General features: G+C 42.0%; 1 protein-coding gene across 5 annotated transcripts in view; it reads right to left on the reverse strand.

Annotated features, from left to right (window-relative positions):
* Positions 1-212: 212 nt before the first annotated feature.
* Positions 213-21,022, reverse strand: part of LOC110498797 (conserved oligomeric Golgi complex subunit 7-like) — a 32,709-nt gene continuing 11,899 nt past the window's right edge. For 4 of the 5 annotated variants that reach the window (XM_036955587.1, XM_036955588.1, XM_036955584.1 and 1 more), the window contains 13 exons: positions 20,519-20,641; positions 19,944-20,142; positions 19,277-19,404; positions 16,802-16,956; positions 12,967-13,083; positions 12,698-12,763; positions 12,353-12,539; positions 11,976-12,116; positions 7,726-7,809; positions 5,649-5,763; positions 3,328-3,471; positions 779-966; positions 213-467 (listed from right to left, as the gene is read on the reverse strand). In XM_036955587.1, the coding sequence (XP_036811482.1) occupies positions 800-966; positions 3,328-3,471; positions 5,649-5,763; positions 7,726-7,809; positions 11,976-12,116; positions 12,353-12,539; positions 12,698-12,763; positions 12,967-13,083; positions 16,802-16,956; positions 19,277-19,404; positions 19,944-20,142; positions 20,519-20,641 (1,626 nt within the window). In that variant the 3' untranslated portion in view covers positions 213-467; positions 779-799. The remainder of the gene's footprint in view (positions 468-778; positions 967-3,327; positions 3,472-5,648; positions 5,764-7,725; positions 7,810-11,975; positions 12,117-12,352; positions 12,540-12,697; positions 12,764-12,966; positions 13,084-16,801; positions 16,957-19,276; positions 19,405-19,943; positions 20,143-20,518; positions 20,642-21,022) is intronic. The other variant, XM_036955585.1, reaches the window with a different exon arrangement.

Genomic DNA, 21,022 nt, shown 5'->3' on the forward strand with positions numbered 1-21,022 from the left:
CGTTTCGAAAAGGATATTTTGGGGTATTTTTTGTTGTTGTTGCCTTTGTTCATGTTTTTTCAGGGCTACACAAGTTAAATCACAAAAGAGGTGTTTGAACCTTTCTACAACATTACATTTACATCACACAGAGATTTGGTTCTAAAAATAAAATGTCTCCTTTAAAATCAGACATTTCATTTGAATCTTCAATTAACTTCATTATCAAAGAGTTGAAGACAGAGGCCAGATGTTTATTCAATTAGTGGACAGATTCCAGTACATTACAAATAAGCAAAACCATTTCTACCCTGATTTCCAGAAATGAGCCATAATAAATATAAAAAAAGACATAAAGAGTACGATGCCAAAGCAGTTTAAATATTTGATAACCAGACGTTGCTTATAGCCATTTCATGATGGGAATATCCCTAAATGGAGACTTCAGGTTTCTGCCACACCAGGGGTCAAGACTCCAGTTATCATATCTACAGAAAGGGAAACAGATTGTTTATGTGATTGTTACATTACATAAATCCATATTTATACATCATATGTTTGTCATTTGATTGTTTTTCATCTACAATTCTTTGACACAAGTTTTTTTAGTCAGGTGTAAACACAAGATACGTCTGAAACAATGTATTTGTGTTAGGGTGAGAGAACTCTGGGCCCGATATTTCTAATGTTTGACTTATGGGACAAGGACAGTGCACATTAAATCAACATTTCAGTGTTCATATAAATGTCAATGTGCCAGAGTTAGCAAAAGAGCTCATTTTTGTCCATAGTCCATTACCTGTTTAGAGTGCGACCGTGGTCAGTGGTCCAGCCCCCTCAGGGCAGCGATGGTGGACACCAGTCTACGGGGTAGCAGTTTGGCTGTCAGTCTGTACTCCTCTGGCTTGGCCCTCAGCAGGGTCACTATCTGCTGCAGGGTCCTGGAGGGCTGCAAGCCCAAAGCATCCATCACGTTGCTCAGATAGTCTGTGGGGAGTTAGAAGACCAACACTTTTACAGACACACTGAAAACACAGTATGGACATACTAGTGCCTTCAGAAAGTATTAATAGAAACTCTAGTGTAGATTTGGCCTTGTGTTTTAGGTGTCCTGTTGAAAGGTGAATTCATCACCGAGTGTCTGGTGGAAAACAAACTGAACCAGGTTCTCTTCTAGGATTTTCACTGTGCTTAGTGCCATTCCCTTTCTTTTTTATACTGAAAAACTCCCGAGTCCTTAACGATTACAAGCCATACCCATAACATGATGCAACCACCACTATGCTTGAAAATATGTTGAGTGGTACACAGTAATGTGTTTTATTGGGTTTGCCCCAAACACTTTGTATTCAGGACAAAAAGTTAGATTTTCCAAAAATGTTTAGGTTTCACTTTAATGTCTTGTTGCAAACAGGATGCATGTTTTTGAATATTTGTATTATGTACAGGCTTATTTTCACTCTGTCAATTAGATTAGTATTTTGGAGTAACTACAAAGTTGTTGATCCATCCTCAGTTTCCTCTCATCACAGCCATTAAACTAACTATTCTAAAGTCAGCATTGGCCTCATGGTGAAATCCCTGAGCGGTTTTCTTCCTCACCAGCAACTGAGTTAGGAAGCATACCTGTATCTTTGTAGTGACTGAGTGTATTGATACACACTCCAAAGTGTAATTAATAACTTCACCATGCTCAAAGGGATATTCAATGTCTGTTTTTTGTTGTTGTTGTACCCATCTACCATTAGGTTCCCTTCTTTGTGAAGCATTGGAAAACCTCCCTGGTCTTTGGGGTTGAATCTGTGTTTTGAAATTCTCTGCATGACTGAGGAACCTTACATACCTTGTGTGGGGTACAGAAAAAATTATGTTAATCTTTACGATCGCACAAAAATGAGTCCATGCAACTTACCTGACTTGTTAAAAAGATCGGACCCTTTTTTTCAATTTTCACCTAAAATGACATGCCCAAATCTAACTGCCTGTAGCTCAGGACCTGAGGCAAAGGATATGCATATTCTTGATACAATTTGAAAGAAAACACTTTCAAATTTGTGGATATGTGAAATTAATGTACATTAAGTAAAAGATAGTAATCTAGTTGCAATTTATATTTTGGCCACCAGATGTCAGCAGTGTATGTGCAAAGTTTTAGACTGCATTTATGTTCAAAATGTATAAAAACTGCCCAAATGTGTCTAATTGGTTTATTAATACATTTTTAAATTCATAACTGTGCACTTTCCTCAAACAACAGCATGGTATTCCTTCACTGCAATAGCTATTGTAAATTGGACAGCGCAGTTAGATTAACAATAATTTAAACTTTCTGAGAATATCAGATATGTCTATGTCCTGGGAAATGTTCTTGTTACTTACAACCTCACACACCGATCTTAAGCACATTTTTAGTCTTGAACTTATTTAGGGCACATTTTTACTCCTGAATTTATTTAGGTTTGCCATAAAAGGGGTTGAATTCTTATTGATTCAAGACATTTCAGATTGTAATTTAATTAATTCATTTGTAAAATAGTCCCAAAACATAATTCCACTGACATTACGGGGCATTGTGTGTAGGCCAGTGACAAACACAATCTCAATTTAATCTATTTTAAAATTCAGGCTGTAACAACAAACTGTGGAAAAAATAAAGGTGTGACCACTTTGAAGGCACTATATTATTACCTATTAATTACTACTATATATTTACCAATTCATCTCTTGTGGAGACGTAACATAAATGGTATTGTAGCATCTGTCAACAGATGATTGTGGGATGTGATGACAACGAGGAACGGTTTGCAGATTTTTTTTTCCGGCGCTCGCATCTTTCGAATTTCTGAAAGGGAGGGGGAACATCCTATAGACTTGAAGGGGGGTGGAGACTTCACAAGTCACATTTGTACCTTTCTCTAACATCTCCCCCTGAACTTAATCGAGCATATGATGCAATTACGCAACATTTTAGTTGTGAGTTTCCGAGATTACAAATAGATGTAGAGTGTACCAGCAAAGCTTAATGACGCTTTGGCAAGTAGGACTTTGGAATACTTGACGATGCTCTATTACTAGCAACATCAATGTAGTTACTAATAACTACACACTTACAACCAATGTGTGTATAAGTATGTATGGCTTCTTGGTTTACGTTAAATCGTCTGCAAATGTTATGAGTCTGTAGATAAAAACCCATAGTAGATTTACATTTTTTCTAAACAACCAACTCCAGATGATCAAACGGCACACAAGAAGCAATGACTTATAAACATGTTTCATGTCCAACATAGTTCCCTAGGTCTAGATCTATCAAGCACATTTTGTAGGTAAGTGATGGTGGTCAGGTACCAATGTCAGTGGCCAGCTGTTTGGTAGAGTGGGCCGTGAGCTCTGGGATGAGCAGGATAGCATCACAGTACGTCTGCATCGTCGCCCTGGCGATAGAGCCCAGCCAGTAGTCTGCCGTGTTGTCCAGCTCCGGAAGGTCATCACCTCAAATAAAATGTTATTTGTCACTTGAGTCGAATACAACAGGTTTACAGTGAAATGCTTACTGGAGGATCAAGTTTTGAAATCAGTGGAATTTGAGTATGATCGCTAAAGAGATTGAGAAAACACCAGTCTCCAGATTACATATTCAAACTAAGGGCAACCGTGGTATGGCATTCCTGACAGGGAGACACATCCATCATGATTGATGATGTATACAGGTAAGATAGAAACGTATAACATCTGTAGCTAGCTATTTTGACAGAAAGTGGTTTTTATTTCAAGCTAAAATGTACTGTTAGCTAGCTAGTGTTGGCTGGCTGGCTCCCTAGCTGACGTTATTATTCGTATTCCAGAGCCGTTTACTTTTCTAGTTAGAGCCTAATGTTAGCTTGCTAACATTGAACATGGTTGGTTAGCTTCCAGCAGTGTGGCATCGTTGGCACTGTGTTCATTGTTGTTTCAATAGCTAACGTTAGCTGGCTGGCTCGTTATGTGATGTGTACAGCACCCGTTGAATATGGCCGGTGTCAGTAAACGTCTGCAAAAAAGCAGAATTAAATTGTTGCCAGCGGAGCTGGTTAGGCTCTTTTCATATGTTATCCATAGGTAAACAAATAATCGTCCAGAGCGTCAAGTGTGCGCTCTGAACGCTTCGAGAGTGAAACGAGATGGGTGGTGCTAAAGCTTAAGAGTGTGTGAACGATGCTGAATGGGTGTCGACAAAGAAGAGCTCTTCACTAGATACCAAAACATTCAAAAAGGCAATTTTCTCAAAAGTGAGTTTACAAGTTGATCAACTTTCAAAGAAGAGTTACTTTCCTGATTTCAAGGTTTTACTGCTAACCTACAAAGCATTACATGGGCTTGCTCCTACCTATCTCTCTGATTTGGTCCTGCCGTACATACCAACACCTATGCTACGGTCACAAGACGCAGGCCTCCTAATTGTCCCTAGAATTTCTAAGCAAACAGCTGGAGGCAGGGCTTTCTCCTATAGAGCTCAATTTTTATGGAATGGTCTGCCTACCCATGTCAGAGACGCAAACTCGGTCTCAACCTTTAAATCTTTACTGAAGACTCATCTCTTCAGTGGGTCATATGATTGAGTGTAGTCTGGCCCAGGACTGGGAAGGTGAACGGAAAGGCTCTGGAGCAACGAACCGCCCTTGCTGTCTCTGCCTGGCCGGTTCCCCTCTTTCCACTGGGATTCTCTGCCTCTAACCCTATTACAGGGGCTGAGTCACTGGCTTACTGGTGCTCTTTCATGCCGTCCCTAGGAGGGGTGCGTCACTTGAGTGGGTTGAGTCACTGATGTGATCTTCCTGTCTGGCTTGGTGCCCCCCCTTGGGTTGTGCCGTGGAAGAGATCTTCGTGGGCTATACTTGGCCTTGTCTCGGGATGGTAAGTTGGTGGTTGAAGATATCCCTCTAGTGGTGTGGGGGCTGTGCTTTGGCAAAGTGGGTGGGGTTATATCCTTCCTGTTTGGCCCTGTCTGGGGGTATCATCGGATGGGGCCACAGTCTCCTGACCCCTCCTGTCTCAGCCTCCAGTATTTATGCTGCAGTAGTTTATGTGTCGGGGGGCTAGGGTCAGTTTGTTATATCTGGAGTATTTCTCCGGTCCTGTCCGGTGTCCTGTGTGAATTTAAATATGCTCTCTCTAATTCTCTCTTTCTTTCTCTCGGAGGACCTGAGCACTAGGACCATGCCTCAGGACTACCTGGCATGATGACTCCTTGCTGTCCCCAGTCCACCTGGCCGTGCTGCTGCTCCAGTTTCAACTGTTCTGCCTGTGATTATTATTATATGAACATTTGAACATCTTGGCCATGTTCTGTTATAATCTCCACCCAGCACAGCCAGAAGAGGACAGGCCACCCCACATAGCCTGGTTCCTCTCTAGGTTTCTTCCTAGGTTTCGTCCTTTCTAGGGAGTTTTCCCTAGCCACCGTGCTTCTACACCTGCATTGCTTACTGTTTGGGGAGATATCAGCTGATGTACGAAGGGCTATATAAATACATTTGATTTGACTTTCCTATTGTTCCTCAAATGCAGTGTATGATATGCCATTTTGTAGCTCTGAGTTTCTACTTTTATCCAATGTAAAAAAACAACATTTCAAAGACAGATGAGGGAGAGACAGAAAGAGCGGGGGAGAGAAGAGGAGAGACAGTCACCTTGCTCAGGAGGGAAGGGCAGTTTGCCTGCATGCAGAGCCAATTCCAGTGCCGGGTCCTCTTGCGTCACAAAGGGCTCCAAGTGGAGCGGCAGAGACATGATGTACTGTCCTATCTGTCAGGGAGAAACACAGGCAGTTAGCCACCTTAAACACACTCATGTCTGCTAGCCTGAACATTCATGGTACTATAGTAACACTAACTGAACATTTCCAATAGAAAACCCCACTATTGTTTTCTAAAGACAGGCTATGTATTACATAATATTGTCGTGGCATGACGATCATTAATCGAATTACTTATTTATTGTATCAACTAACTATGTTTAATTGTTACTCGATTAAATTAATCATGTGACAATTAACTCATGAGGAATTTGGGGCACTACGGGAAAAGTTGTTTAATGAGTTACTATCTCCCGACTTAAACTAAAAATGTATAGATATCTTTTACATCAATAACAGGTCACTTATTAATCATTATTACATCAGTCTCATTCTGAACAGCGCATAATCCTTGGATCCGCAAGAACCCTAGCCCTTCTGAATATCCAGTACTACACATTAATTTAATCATTTATTTACTAACTAAACAAATAACAACAGAATACACATACACACTAACATGAGATAAAAGTCGCTAGTGGACTGACAAGATACGACGGCTTGTTACACATATGGAGAGGGAGGGGTACAACACTTGGATACATTTGGAAGCTACACTCACGGAAATATTAATACTTAGCACCCTAACCACCGCTCCTTCGGATTAGAAATGCAATATATATTTACACATAGCTGTCCCTGATCGTCATCTACCCACTGAAACCAATCGATCCGTCAATGGGTAGTGGCTATATGTAAGTCTACGGTGGTCCACCAGAGGTCACAATGTCCATCTTTGTAGAGCTTCTCTGGTAGTGGAGTGGATGTTAGACAGACACTTCAGATGTACCAATGGTCTGTGGGGATTCTCCTTCCCAACTTGTGTCTTTAGTCAAAGTTCTTGGAGCTGCAGCCTGTGTATGTTTCTGGTCTCCTAGGTGATCTTCTCTTCTAGTGTTGAAGTTGAGAGCTCCAGATTCTCACCATTTCATCTTGTAGACTAACGTCTCACGTCTTTTGGTATCAATGGTTGATTATTCAGGGTAGAGCGCCCAACCACTTTACACGCCAGTAGTAACCCTACAATGTACGGGTTCTCACCATTTTCAGCCGTGTAGCCACCGCTCCACACGGTCTGGTCTTGTAGTTTTAACCATTAGTAACGTTCAGCTCACGCTGTCTGTCAGGCTGGTCTCCTAGTGGTCTCAAGGTTGATTATTCAGGTTCAGGCTCCTGACCACTTTACACGTCAGCAGCAACCCGGCATGTTTTGGTCTGATATGTTCATTCTTAGTGAGTCCTTTTAAATCACTCTGGTCGGAAAGGCGGTTCCATCACACTGACATGCTCTTCTGACCTCATTAGGGGCGTGGCTTAGTGTGCAACAGACATGAAAACCATTATCTCACTAGAAGTTTAAAATCACATGTCTATCTTTTCAAAAAATAGTTTTATCGTTCTTCATTTTGTATTAACATCCTATTGGATGGAAACTTTACAGCTAGAATGTGTTTACTTCCCAATTACAGTATTTCCGTTATATAGTTTTTAATGACATCATAAAAGGAGAAGCAACATGACAGGACTATTCTTTAAATCCCCACAGAACATTCTTAATATTCATATCTTATGAATATTGTTCCAAAGTACATTCTCTTGGAGAAAAAAGGTTTTGGTGGCAAAAGTCTCTGGAACAAAGATTTTTGCCTTCCCATACTAGAGAGCCAGAGGGCGAGTTTGTGCCAACTATTTATGACTGGCTATTAAGTCATAAAACTGGCCCAACTCCCCCCTCTACTATCCTGTGGGAGAGGGAGGGGGTCTAGCTATCTGTCAGCCATGTGCAAGGCTGATCTGGCACCTGTGATCCTCATCAAGGCTAGAGAGTCATGACAATACATATAAAACATAATATTTTACTCTTTGATTTGAATTAGCCTGTAGATGTTGAGCTCATAGCAGGAAAGACTTACATTGGTGATGTACTCCTGTGGGGACAAGCTGAAGGTAGGCAGGTCTTCAGCATAGCTCTCTCCAAAACCTCCTGCATCTCGGCTCTGATAACAGCCATGGTACAATATGGAACATACAGTGGCAAGAAAAAGTATGGATTTCTGCACAAATTTTATCTGATCTTCATCTAAGTCACGACAATAGACAAACAGTGTGCTTAAACTAATAACACACAAATGATTGTATTTTTGTCTATATTGAATACATCATTTAAACATTCACAGTTTAGGTTGGGAAATTGGGAAAATTATGGGCATTAGTATGTTGTGCTTATGTTAGGTCCTGATGTGGCTATGCCAAATGGCTGTCGGATATACTAGTTTATTTAGCAGACAAGATTTGCTTATAATTCCGTGGCATTATGTTATAGTATGAAGAATACAAATGAACAAAGCTGAGTAAAATATTTTTTTAAATTCTTCAAACGATTGGAGGGAGTACATATGTCTCTACTCGGTGTTGAGCGGTTAAAAAGAAACGGGTACATGCTTATTTAGAGTTAATGTAACTAGTTGTTCTACAAACATTGGACTATATGTTTTTGAGATTTAATACATTGTAAGGCTGCATGATGAGACTAATGAGGATTTGAAAAAAATTGCATGAAAAGGCATGAGCTCTGCTTAGTTTTTTTTTCGCAGGCTGTACACACTTTATCAGTCTCTCATTCACAATTTGACAAGCACTTGATAAAGCCTCGAATTTCACTGCGGCATCACCTTTGTGGCTATAATGCACCCTAAAAAAATCAATGCCTTTTGTGGCCCGGAGTTCTGCGTTGTGTCCTTCTCTCTGAGTGTGCTGCGCAATCTGAATCGTCTCAGCTCTCTGTCACTGATCAGGTCTTTCTCGCAAGTTAAGACAGACACATCCGTGATGCAACTGCGCGTGTCCTTATCCAATTCCGAGGTGCATATTGAAGATATTCATCTACAAGTCTTTGCTAGGTAATGCTCCGCCTTATCTCAGCTCACTGGTCACCATAACAACACCCACCCGTAGCACGCGCTCCAGCAGGTATATCTCACTGGTCATCCCCAAAGCCAACACCTCATTTGGCCGCCTTCCCTTCCAGTTCTCTACTGCCAATGACTGGAACGAATTGCAAAAATCACTGAAGTTGGAGACTTCTAACTCCCTCACTAACTTTAAGCATCAGCTATCTGAGCAGCTTACCAATCGCTGCAGCTGTACATAGCCCATCTGTAAATAGCCCATCCAAGTACCTCATCCCCATATTGTTTTTAATTTACTTTTTTTGCTATTTTGCACACCCGTATTTCTTCTTTCACATTATCATCTGCACATCTGTCACTTCAGTGTTAATTTGCTAAATTGTAATTACTTCACTACTATGGCCTATTTATTGCCTTAACTCCTTAATCCATTCGCACACACTGTATATAGATTTTCTATTATGTTATTGACTGTACTTTTGTTCATCCCATGTGTAACTCTGTGTTGCTTTTTGTTGCACTGCTTTATCTTGGCCAGGTCGCAGTTGTAAATGAGAACTTGTTCTCAACTGGCCTACCTGGTTAAATAAAAGGTGAAATAATAAATATTGGAAGAACTGCCCACATTTACTTTTCATCAGCCAACAAGATGAGTAGGCCTAACGAACAGCAAAAGCACTGGCCTATGGCAATCCACTATCCTCCATAGTACAAAAGTCGACCTATTCTATTCTGTGCAAGAATTAAATATTCCATCCAAACAGTCTGAGACAGTTGTGGGATGCGATAGATCCCAAATTAATACAACCACTAGCATAAAAAAAAAATGTTTTAATGTGGCTGACACAACAGATCAGAATGTTTATCTTAAAATGTTGATTAGGCTATTTCTTCACATTAAAAGTGCATCAGTGCACACATGGTAGTTAGTAGGTTATAAGCGCCAATGTTCCATTAGTGGAAAACACCATTATCAAAAGTGACCGCAAATGCAATTATGTTATGCATGTAATGCTTTTATTATAAAACATGCATTTATATGGTGAAAGTTATCTTCCCCAAACTGGTAATTTCACGTGCTGCTTATATATGCCAGTTACATGCAGACCAGACCGCTCATGCGCACGTTGATTTTGTCCACCCATACCAGACGTGATCAGGACACGCAGGTTGAAATATCAAAACGAACTCTGAACCAACTATATCACAGGTCGAAAAGCATTAAACATGTATGGCAATTTAGCTAGCTAGCTTTCTGTTGCGAGCTAATTTGTCCTGGGATACAAACATTGAGTTGTTATTTTACCTGAAATGCACAAGGTCCTCTACTCCGACAATTAATCCACAGATAAAAAGGGTAAACCGAGTTTGTTTCTAGTAATCTCTCCTCCTCCTTCTTTGGACTTTATATGGCACTTGGCAACCAACTTCAAGGTACATTATCACTACCAACTGGACTGGAGTGTGGACCTCAGTTCACCTTTCAATCACTTACATGGTTATATGCTCCTACAAACCAATGAAGAGATGGGAGAGGCTGGACTTGCAGCACGTCAAGCGTCACAAATAGAACCAATTTCTATTTTAGCACCTGGCTACACAGACGCTGGTTGATGCGCGCGAGCAGAGTGGGTGAAATAATTGAATAACATGTATGTGTACATTTATTTAGCGACGCAAGCGGATTACGCACGTTGATTTTGTCCCCCCGCAGCCAGACGCGATCAGGACACGCAGGTTGAAATATCAAAACGAACTGTGAACCAAATATATTAATTTGGGGACAGGTCGATAAACAAACATTTATGGCAATTTAGCTAGCTAGCTTGCTGTTGCGAGCTAATGTGTCCTAGGATATAAACATTGGGTTGTTATGTTACCTGAAATGCACAAGGTCCTCTCTGTGTACATTTACTTTGCAACGCACGCGTCGTGAGAAATGTGGTCAGCATGTTCGGCTCTACACCCCTTGTAAAGCGGATTAATGTGCTTCATTTTAAGAAGTTATTTGGCCACTTTAGTTGTGATACAAACCTTATTAAAACATATAGGCCTATGGGCAACACCAGGTGTGCGACTATGATTCAAACAAGTTGCAAAAAAAAGGCATTGTTTATTATGCAGGCCATCATTCACAAGTGAAGGCTAATATTGTCACCCATTAGACTTTACATATACTACTAAATAATATATGTGTGAAATTCGTTTTGATTTAGAATGGACCATTATCATGCACCTGTATCGAAACAGAGGCAACAGGAAAAAAATACATGTCATCTATGCACTTGAATAGTGAATGGAGAACACTTTTTCCCGTGGTTTATTTTCATGCCAGCCAGATAGGCTATTCTCCTGTTGTAAACATATATTTTTTGCCATCCCTCTCTCTCCTTGTTAGATATTAAAACACATTTATGGCTTGGTAGCAAATGTCATGGCCATTGAGCTAGTTCTCATAGTAGCAGTAAACAGGACACAGTGATTTGAGCGATGGAGAGATGTGAAAGGAAGTTAAGGCCTCGCACCATCCAATCGTAGCAGTAGAAACAAGTTACAACCCGCCCATTTGTTGACATAGTTGAACTAGCCAATTGAGTTGTTTAAAACGTAGTCCCGGCAGCGGAGTTGTTTAGACAGCTGAAAAAATTATATTTTCCAGATCACGGAAAATAAATACTAGTTTCATAAGCATCTGTGATCACAAATCATGACGTTACGTTGGGCCCATTTGCATTGGATAGATGTTATTATATATCGTCAAACTAACAGCAGTGCATATATCATGTCCTTCCCTACAGGCGTGACATGCTGGAGTGATCAGTAGGCCAATATAAGCCCCAAGTGGAAGGCAAACACATCGTCTGTCATCTGTAGCACCATAGACTTCACTGATCAGCCAAAACAAGCTCAATAACTCAATGCATGCACACACTCCTATTGAATATGCATTCACCTGTATTGTGAATAGTCCTATGCAATCTTAATTTACCTAGTTGATAAAGAGATTAACCATTCAAATACAATTACTACCATTATATTGTTATGTAGTTAGATTGGTAAAAACAGTCACATTTATAGTTTGATAAAAAAATATATATCTCATGGAAATTTGTCCAACATTTTTTCAAATGTAATGATATTGAATATCAGCCATCGGCCTCCTTGACCCCAAAAGATTGGCATCGGCCCTAAAGAAATTCCACTGGTCATTCTTTAATAAACACACACTACAACACACACACGCACACTCTCACCTCCATTGTGGAGACCAGGCAGAGTTGATGTTTGATCTGCAGGAAGACCGAGTCGAAAGCCAGCTGATTGGCCTGCTGGTTGAGACGGGTCAGAGCCACTCGGGGCTCAGCCAGAAGACTGGAGTTACCTGTCCCCTTCTCCTACAACGCAATGGCAACTTGAACATGCCAGACCTCACAACAGACCTAACTCCCTAAAAATATACTCACACTTAATTGCATTACAAGGCTTTAATGAAGCAAAAATGACAAAGTCATTAATCTCAATACTATATTTTCTCCCTGATTGTACCCATTCTAAAAAACTAAACGCAGACACAAATTAAAGTTAACAGTGCCAAGTCATCTCCATTTTCCGTCAGCATCACCATCCATACCTTGAGGGAGTAGAGGACCTCCATCAGGCTGTTGTATTCTGCCATGTTGCCCCGCTGCAGGTAGTTGTACTCCTGCCAGGGGTTCCTGCCACTGGTCTTCCTCTCCGTGGAGCTGGCCTCCTGGATGCCCGCCAGGCTCAGAGGGCTGTATGACTCAGACAGGTACTTCCCTGCCGTGGCCAGGATCCTATAGGATCATAATGTAAGGTGTGTTGAGACCCATGTACTATATAATGCACTTTAGTAAACCTATAAGGATGGATATCAGTCAGGGAGTCAGGTAGCTACGGAGTAGGGGCTGGGGGTTGATTTGGAATTCAGCTATTGTGATGGTGTTGGTCTTACTTGTTTGACAGCTGCTGCTCATAGGCACCACATTGTCTCAGCAACTCCCCACAGGTGGCAATGATTCTGCAATGCAGAGGAAACAGGAGGAATCAAAAAAAGTTCAATACAGTTCATGCACAACTATATCCTTTTCATACTACTGAGCCAAGCCCAGCCGAGCTGTACTGCACTGCACTGGCTACGCATTAACCATGGTTGTTGGAACCGTTCTGAAATTATAAATATCAGAGCCAGCAGAGCTTGGTTTCGGTTTGCACAAAACCCACCTGACAGAGTTCTGGAAGGTGGTCCAATCCTCTTGGAACACAGCAGCACTGGGCGTATCCTCCAACCTGCACTTCTTTCTGATTGACTGCAGAGTGGTGGAGAAGTCTGACACATACCTGTGGAAAATATGGCCAAGACACATACGTGAGGGCAATGGGCAAAAGTAAACAGGAATATTAACATTTACGGTATAGTATATACAGTGGGGTCCGAAAATATTAACACCGTTGATAAAGACGAGCAATAATGACTGAATAAAACTAATAATATAAATTAATTAGTTATTCTATGCAAAAAAAATTGGGGGAAAATTATATTATTTTATACCAATACAACTGATCACCTTTACTCCACACACAGAAATGCATACAATACGCTCCCTCACCCTCCCTTTGACCATAACTCTACCCTCCTGATTCCTGCTGACAAGCAACAACTCAAAACAGGAAGTACCAGTGTAAGGGAAATGTGTGCTTTTCTTAAACTAATTTCTGTGTTCTAGTCATGTGCTGTCCTATAAAACAATTGCTGTGTTCATGCAAGTGGTTGACTGAACAAATCCTCTTATCAGTTGCAAGGTCTCAGCTTAGAGAGAAGCCTTGTGAGGTGTTGGTCTGTCACGTTATGAAACAGTATTGGTCGGTCACACGAATGAAACAAAAACAGTAATGATGAATGAATCATGCTAAATCTCGCAAATATAACCTGTCTGTGTATAGTTGTATATAAGACAACTGCTGGGTCTGCCCAGGGTGAGCTCCTGATTAACATGTGTACTATGGTGCATTGAGTTGGTTGGAACCTCTCCAGCTCACTGACAATAAACAATGATTCATTTAAGATTGACCGAGTGTCCCTGTGTAAGAATTTCCACGACAATTTGGCGTCAACGAACAGCATGATTGATTCTGCCTGGGGGAGCTTTCCAGTGGGGGTCTGCGAGGAAAACCGGTGGTGCATTTTCTGAAGTGTGAGGGAAATTCCTGTCTGACCAAAACCTTGACGAGGACCTGCCCCGACCAGACCCTTACAGTGAGCTACCCAGGAGGAGACACATCATCCATGAACAATTGAGTGACATCAACTGATTTCAGTAAGTCAATTTAAATGAATCTGTATAAAAATATATATTTTTAATAAAAACACCAGCGCGCTGACAATAAACAATGATTCATTAAGATTGACTTTGAGTGTCCGTGTGTAAAAATGTCCACGACACGCTCAATAAGGAAGTGGTCTAATGAAGCGGATGCTAAACTACCGGACTGTTTCGTTAGCACATACTGGAACATGTTCCGGGATTAACCCGATAACATACACTACATGGCCATGCAATCTCCATAGTCAAACAATTTCAGTAGAATATTCTTACTGAAGAGTTCCGTGACTTTCAACGTGGCACCGCCATAGGATGCCACCTTTCCAACAAGTCAGTTTGTCAAATTTTTGCCCTGCTAGAGCTGCCACGCTCAACTGTAAGTGTTGTTATTGAGAAGTGGCAACAACGGCTCAGCCACAAAAGCTAACAGAACGTGACCGCCGAGTGCTGAAGCGCGTAACTCATAAAAAAAATGGTCTGTCCTCAGTTGTAACACTCACTGCCGAGTTCCAAACTGCCTCTGAAAGCAATGTCCGCACAATAACTGTTTGTCGGTAGCTTCATGAAATGGGTTTCCAGGGCCAAGCCTAAGACCACCATGCGCTAGGAGTGGTGTAAAGCTCACCGCCATTGGACTCTGACAATCCAACGGACAAATCTGGGCTTGGCGAATGCCAAGAGAACACTACTTGCCCAAATGCATAGTGCCAACTGCAAAGTTTGGTGGAAGAGGAATAATGGTCTGGGGTTGTTTTTCATGGTTAGAGCTAGGCCCCTTAGTTCCAAGGAAGGGAAATCTTAATGCTACAGCATACAATGACAAACTAGACAATTATGTGCTTCCAACTTTGTGGCAACGGTTTGGGGAATGCCATTTCCTGTTTCAGCATGACAATACCCCTGTGCACAAAGCGAGGTCCATTCAGAAAGGGTTTGTCGAGATCGGTGTGGAAGAACTTGACTGGCCTGCACAGAGCCCTGACCTCAACCCCATCGAACGCCAACTGCGAGCCAGGCCTAATCGCCCAACATCAGTGCCCGACCTTGCTAATGCTCTTGTGGTTGAATGGAAGAAAGCCCTTGCAGCAATGTTCCTTCATCTGGCGGAAAGCTGCCCAGTGATGTGAGCCTACCACACGAGCCAAATTACTTCTATGCATGCTTCAAGGCAAGTAACACTGAAGCATGTGTGAGAGCACCAGCTATTATGGATGACTATGATAACTCTCTCCGTTACCAATCTAAGTAAGACCTTTAATCAGGTTAACATTCTAAAGGCTGCAGACAAGACGGATTACCAGGACACGTACTCAGAGCATACGCTGACCAGCTGGCAAGTATCTTCACTGACATTTTCATAGTTTAGTTTGTTAGTGATGTGGACACCAAGGAACTTGAATCTCTCGACCTGTTCCACTACAGCCCCGTTGATGTTAATGGGGGCCCGTTCGGTCCTCCTTTTCCTATAGTCCACAATCATCTCCTTTGTCTTGCTCATGTTGAGAGAGAGGATGTTGTCCTGACACCACACTGCCAGGTCTCTGACCTCCTCCCTGTAGGCTGTCTTATCATTGTCAGTTTTCAGGCCTACCACTGCTGTGTCATCAGCAAACAATGATGTGTTGGAGTCGTGCTTGGCCACGCAGTCGTGGGTGAACAGGGAGTACAGGAAGGGACAAAGCACACACCCGAGGGGCCCCGGTGTTGAGGATCAGCGTGGCAGATGTGTTGTTGCCTACCCTTACCACCTGGGGGCAGCCCATCAGGAAGTCCAGGATCCAGTTGCAGGGGAAGTTGTTTAGTCCCTGGGTCCTTAGCTTAGTGATGAGCTTTGTGAGGACTATGGTGTTGAACACTGAGCTGTAGTCAATAACCAGCATTCTCACATAGGTGTTCCTTTTGTCCAGGTGGGAAAGGGCAGTGTGGAGTGTGATTGCGTCATCTGTGGATCTATTGGGGCGTTATGCAACTTGGAGTGGGTCTAGGGTTTCCGAGATAATGGTGTTGATGTGAGCCATGGCCTGCCTTCCAAAGAACTTCATGGCTACTGACGTGAGTGCTACGGGGCGGTAATAATTCTAGGCAGGTTACCTTTGCATTCTTGGGCACAGGGACTAAGGTGGTCTGCTTGAAACATGTTGGGTATTACAGATTTGATCAAGGAGAGGTGCTTTTTTTTTTTAGCTCTCCTACCTGTGCCATTGAGGAACTATAGCAAGCACACTTGTAGGTATTTTGTTTTAACACAACCCTGCATCCCCGCCATCACACACTTACTGTTGTTCTTTACGCGATCCAGAAACGGTCCATTATAAATCACAATCTGGGTCAGGTGGCCATGATTTGAAAGCTTATTATACTGCCAACATAACTAGCTAAGTTATAAAATACAATCTTACAGTGTTATGCTTTGACAAGGCAATTCATACAGCGCTGTGCTGTGCAGAGCATGTCTGTCGTCATGTGTAGCATGCAACTGTACAGCCACTGCTTTATAATTTAGACATTTATCAGTGCCCAAATCTGCCATTTTCAACTCATGTGCGTAAAGGGTAAAACAAAATATATTTCACTGAACAATTGTATTAGTATGAAATAATTTCTGAATTTGTTAAAGCATACAACAAAAGCTCAGTAATTAAATTATGTTGGTTATACAGTCATTATTACTCATCTTTATCAAGGTGTCAATAACTCGGACTGTAAGTGTTTGTACTTTGTAGCTGTGTAATTACTTGGTGAAGAGGGCTTTGAGGGCCTTGAGGAGGCCACACACGGCCAGGCCGTCGGTCAGTTTGACACAGCGGTCCACAGCAACACTGGCCAGGCCAAACAGCTTCCCCACTGAGTGACTCAGCTCCTCCACACAGTCTATCACCTCCCCATGCTCCTGATAGAGGGAGGGTGATAAGGAGAGGGAGGAGAGAAAGTGTAATGAAGAGAGAAGGAAAGAGGTACACAGTCAAACGGTCACATGGTCCTTTCCACCTGCCTACCCAGGTATGACACTAAAATATGAAATTACCATTGTATCAGGGTTGGGGTGTGTGTGTGTGTGTGTATATATAGGTTTGGGCGGTATCCAGATTTTCATACCACCCTTGTGCCATACCAGCGTATATGGTATTACCAGCACTATACACAAAAAAATCCTAATGAACATTATCAGAATGCAAACAAAATACTAACAAGTATATGCATCACCGCCTGGTATGGCAACTGCTCTGCATCCGACAGTAAGGCGCTACAGAAGGTATCACTGGACTGAGCCTCCTGCCATCCAGGACCTCTATACACGAGGTGGTGTCAGAGGAAGGCCCCAACTCATACACTGTTGTCTCTGCTGCACGGCAAGCGGTACCGGAGCACCAAGTCGAGGACCAAAAGGCTCCTTAACAGCTTCTACCCCCAAGCCATATAAGACTGCTGAACAATTATTCAAATGGCCACCTGGTCTATTTACATTGACACCCCCACCCCCTTTGTTTTTACACTGCTGCTACTCGCTGTTTAATATAGTCACTTTACCCCTACCTAACTTACCTTGACTAACCTGTACCCCTGCACACAGTATTATAGCCTCATTATTATGTTTTTAAAAAAAAAAAATAATTAAATATTATATATATATATATATAAATAATTACTTTTGTTTATTTTGTAAATATTTTCTTCACTCTATTTTCTTAAAAAACTGCGTTGTTGGTTAAGGGCTTGAAAGTAAGCATTTCACGGTAAGGTCTATACCGGTTGTGACAAATAATATTTGATTGGAAATTCCCATTGCGGTTGCTAGCTAAATGCTAACGAGCGAAAGTGAACTAATTCATTGCAAGGACAGACAACCCAGCTCATAAAGTAATACCTCAAAAGTCTAAAAACTTATTTAACACCAGGGCTCTTGATCCAGGAGGGGATTCTCTGCTGAGATAACTAGCAAGTTAGCAAAGAATACACAACTGGAGAGTATTAAGCACATCTAACTTATTAATATAAGATACTGTATCTAGCTGGGAAACATTTAGTAGTGTGTAATTTTGATCACCTCCACCATGCTGCACAGTAACTCTCATTGTGCACTAGCTGTAAAAAACACATTTGTTTTGGGAAATTACCAGCAAAATGATGTTACAGGTGAAATGAAGAACGCAATCTTCTTTATCTTGTAACCTAATGCACAAGTTGACTGCAGGTATTTACTAAATAAAACATTTAATGTAATAAAAAAAACAGTTAAGAAAATACGTTTCTGGGTATTTCAAAACACCACGGCATACGGTAGATACAGTGTACCGCCCAACCCTATGTTCCTATGTACAGTAAGGTCCCAACTTATTGGCACCCTTGATAAATACTGCATAAAACCTAGGTGGGACCAAGTCACCATTTTTTTGAGTCACAAGCATGTTTCTGGAAATCAGCTCTCCCTGTTCGCTAGCTCACCCGACCTGTGCTGATTGGCAGCTTGCTCGTCCAATCAGAGGGCCGAGTGTGCGTTTCACTAGCCAATCTGTTCCACTGTTTATTTTGTAAGTGCGATGCCTAAAATACGGTAGTGGATCTTTGATGTTGCGGGGCTATTATGCATCCACTGGACCTGGGGCCCTTATTAAGGTCAACGGCATCATGAACTCATGACCCAGTACCAGGACATTTTAGATAAAAACCTGGTTGCCTCTGCCAGGAGGCTGAAACTTGGCCGCAAGATAATAACCTCAAGCACAAAATACACAAAGAAATGTTTAATTAACCACAAAATAAACAGTTCACAATGGCCATCTCAATCTCCGGACTTGAACCCTATTTAAAAAAACCTGTGGTTTGAATTGAAGAGGGCAGTCCATAAGCGCAGACGAAGGATATCAAGGATCTGGAAAGATTCCGTATGGGGGAAATGGTCAAGGTTCCCTCCCAATGTGTTCTCCAATCTCATAAAACATTTCACAAAAAGGCTCAGTGCCATTATCCTGTCAAGGTGAGGTATTGAAAACAAGGGGGCCAATAATTTGATCTCTTTGAGGGGAAAAAAAAAATACTTGTTAAACAAAATATATTTTTTCAATTGTATCAGTATAAAATACAAAATGTTCAAATTGTTTTAAGCATAAAATAAATCTCATTGATTGTATTATTTATTTTATAGGTCTTTTTTGCTCATCTTTATCAAGGGTGCCAATCATTTTGGACCTGACTGTACGTGTGTCTCTCACCAGGGGCATGGCGCTGATCTGGATGAGGAGGTGGGACTTCTCCAGGTCTCCATACTGCAGCTGGTAGGGTTTGTAGGGGTCATACAGGGAACTGACCAGCTCATTCACCTTCAGCAAGTTGTTCTCACCTGAGAGGTACAACCACAACGTAAGTCTACAGTACCTTGAGGTCTGAACAGTGAGCACTGAACTTACCCCCCCAAATCGCTCCTTTAACATCAATCCTAAGGAAAAGTTAGAATTTCGTGGATGGAGCTAAAGTCAGGATTTATCCTTATACATCACTACAATTCATTAGTCATTATACACATGTAATGAGCAGATCTTGCAAATACTTGAGCTGCATTTACTTTAGTTTCCCTACTATAATTATCTTACCTATGGAATAGTCCCAAAAGTGCAAACGTCAAGCCAAATCAAGGGCACCTTAAATACTTTCAGGTATTTGACATGTATGTAACCCAGGTCTTATATCAATAAAATATTAACATCTATATCATCACTCTCACTGTTGACAACTGATTAAGGATGAAAATAAGCTGACTAGCTAAATCCAGCACTATTTCACACCTCAGCATTGACTGACTTGTTGATGAATATGCACTGTCCCTGTTACATACAAATGATAGGCCTAAAACTACACAGGAGTGGTAGCAGGTGAACAGACCCAGGTGTGGCAGCATAGCCTGCTCCAGGCTCCTGCCGAAGGTGGCAGCGGTGTGGTGGAGCTCCAGCAAGGTGTCCATCCTCTGCTCCTGGGGGGTGAGCTCCATGGCCGTGCTCAGACACACAGGGATGGAGGGCACCAGGGCCCCCAGGGTCTGGATCAGCAGCACCGTCACCACCTCGTACGGGTTCTGAAATACCTGGTGGGGGAGAGGGCAGATGATGGTCAGGGACATGGGGTTAGGCTGTAGAATGCAAAATATACATGGAAGATAGTGTATCCTTGAAGCTCTGCAGACATGTTCTTTAAAGCAAAAGGCAAATGTGTGTTATTGTACAGCCTACCAGCGGAAATTATGCTATGAAAATAGTGTGTCATTTATGGTATGAGTGTGTGAGGATACCTAGGGTGTATGTTGCTGTACTTAGGGCGAGGATACTTAGCTGTGTTTTACAGTGAGATGAAGTGTGTGAAAGAGGCCTAGTTGTGCACGTTAAGGTATGAGCCAGCGTGTGTGTGAAAGATGCCTAGTTGTGCGCGTTACGGTATGTGTGAGCATGTGTGTGTGAGTATACCTGGCTGCTCCACTGTAGCTGTGAGTGCCAGGTGGAGAGCAGGGTGTCGTAGAGTTCAGCCAGCTGCTGGTTCAGACTCCGCTCACTCTGAGACAGATCCTGCCACACACTCACCAGCTGACCCTGGAAACAAACACACACTCCTACAGATAAACCCTGTAAGACCCTAGCAATTACAGTCCCTCCAGGATTACGCAATCGTATAATTCATGCAAAAACCAACCAAACCATGCAAAATATGAAAGAGCTCGTAGTTTTGACCAATCACGCACTTTTACTGCATAAAAAGGTCCAATCAAAAGAGATGGCAATTTCGACCACTGTTAGCGCAGAAAACAGCCCAATCAAAACCCCTCCTCACACTTTTTTCCCTGCCAGTGTGTGAATCTGATAGCTGATAACTGACAGATTATGACTGACAGGCAGAACAATGAACAGGAATCCATTTAATTTATCAACAAAAGTCACAGCTAAAGTGGGGGCAAATTGTTTTGCACTCCATGC

This window comes from Oncorhynchus mykiss, chromosome 20 (assembly GCF_013265735.2).
Source record: "Oncorhynchus mykiss isolate Arlee chromosome 20, USDA_OmykA_1.1, whole genome shotgun sequence".
In the NCBI taxonomy this organism is placed as follows: Eukaryota; Metazoa; Chordata; class Actinopteri; order Salmoniformes; family Salmonidae; genus Oncorhynchus; species Oncorhynchus mykiss.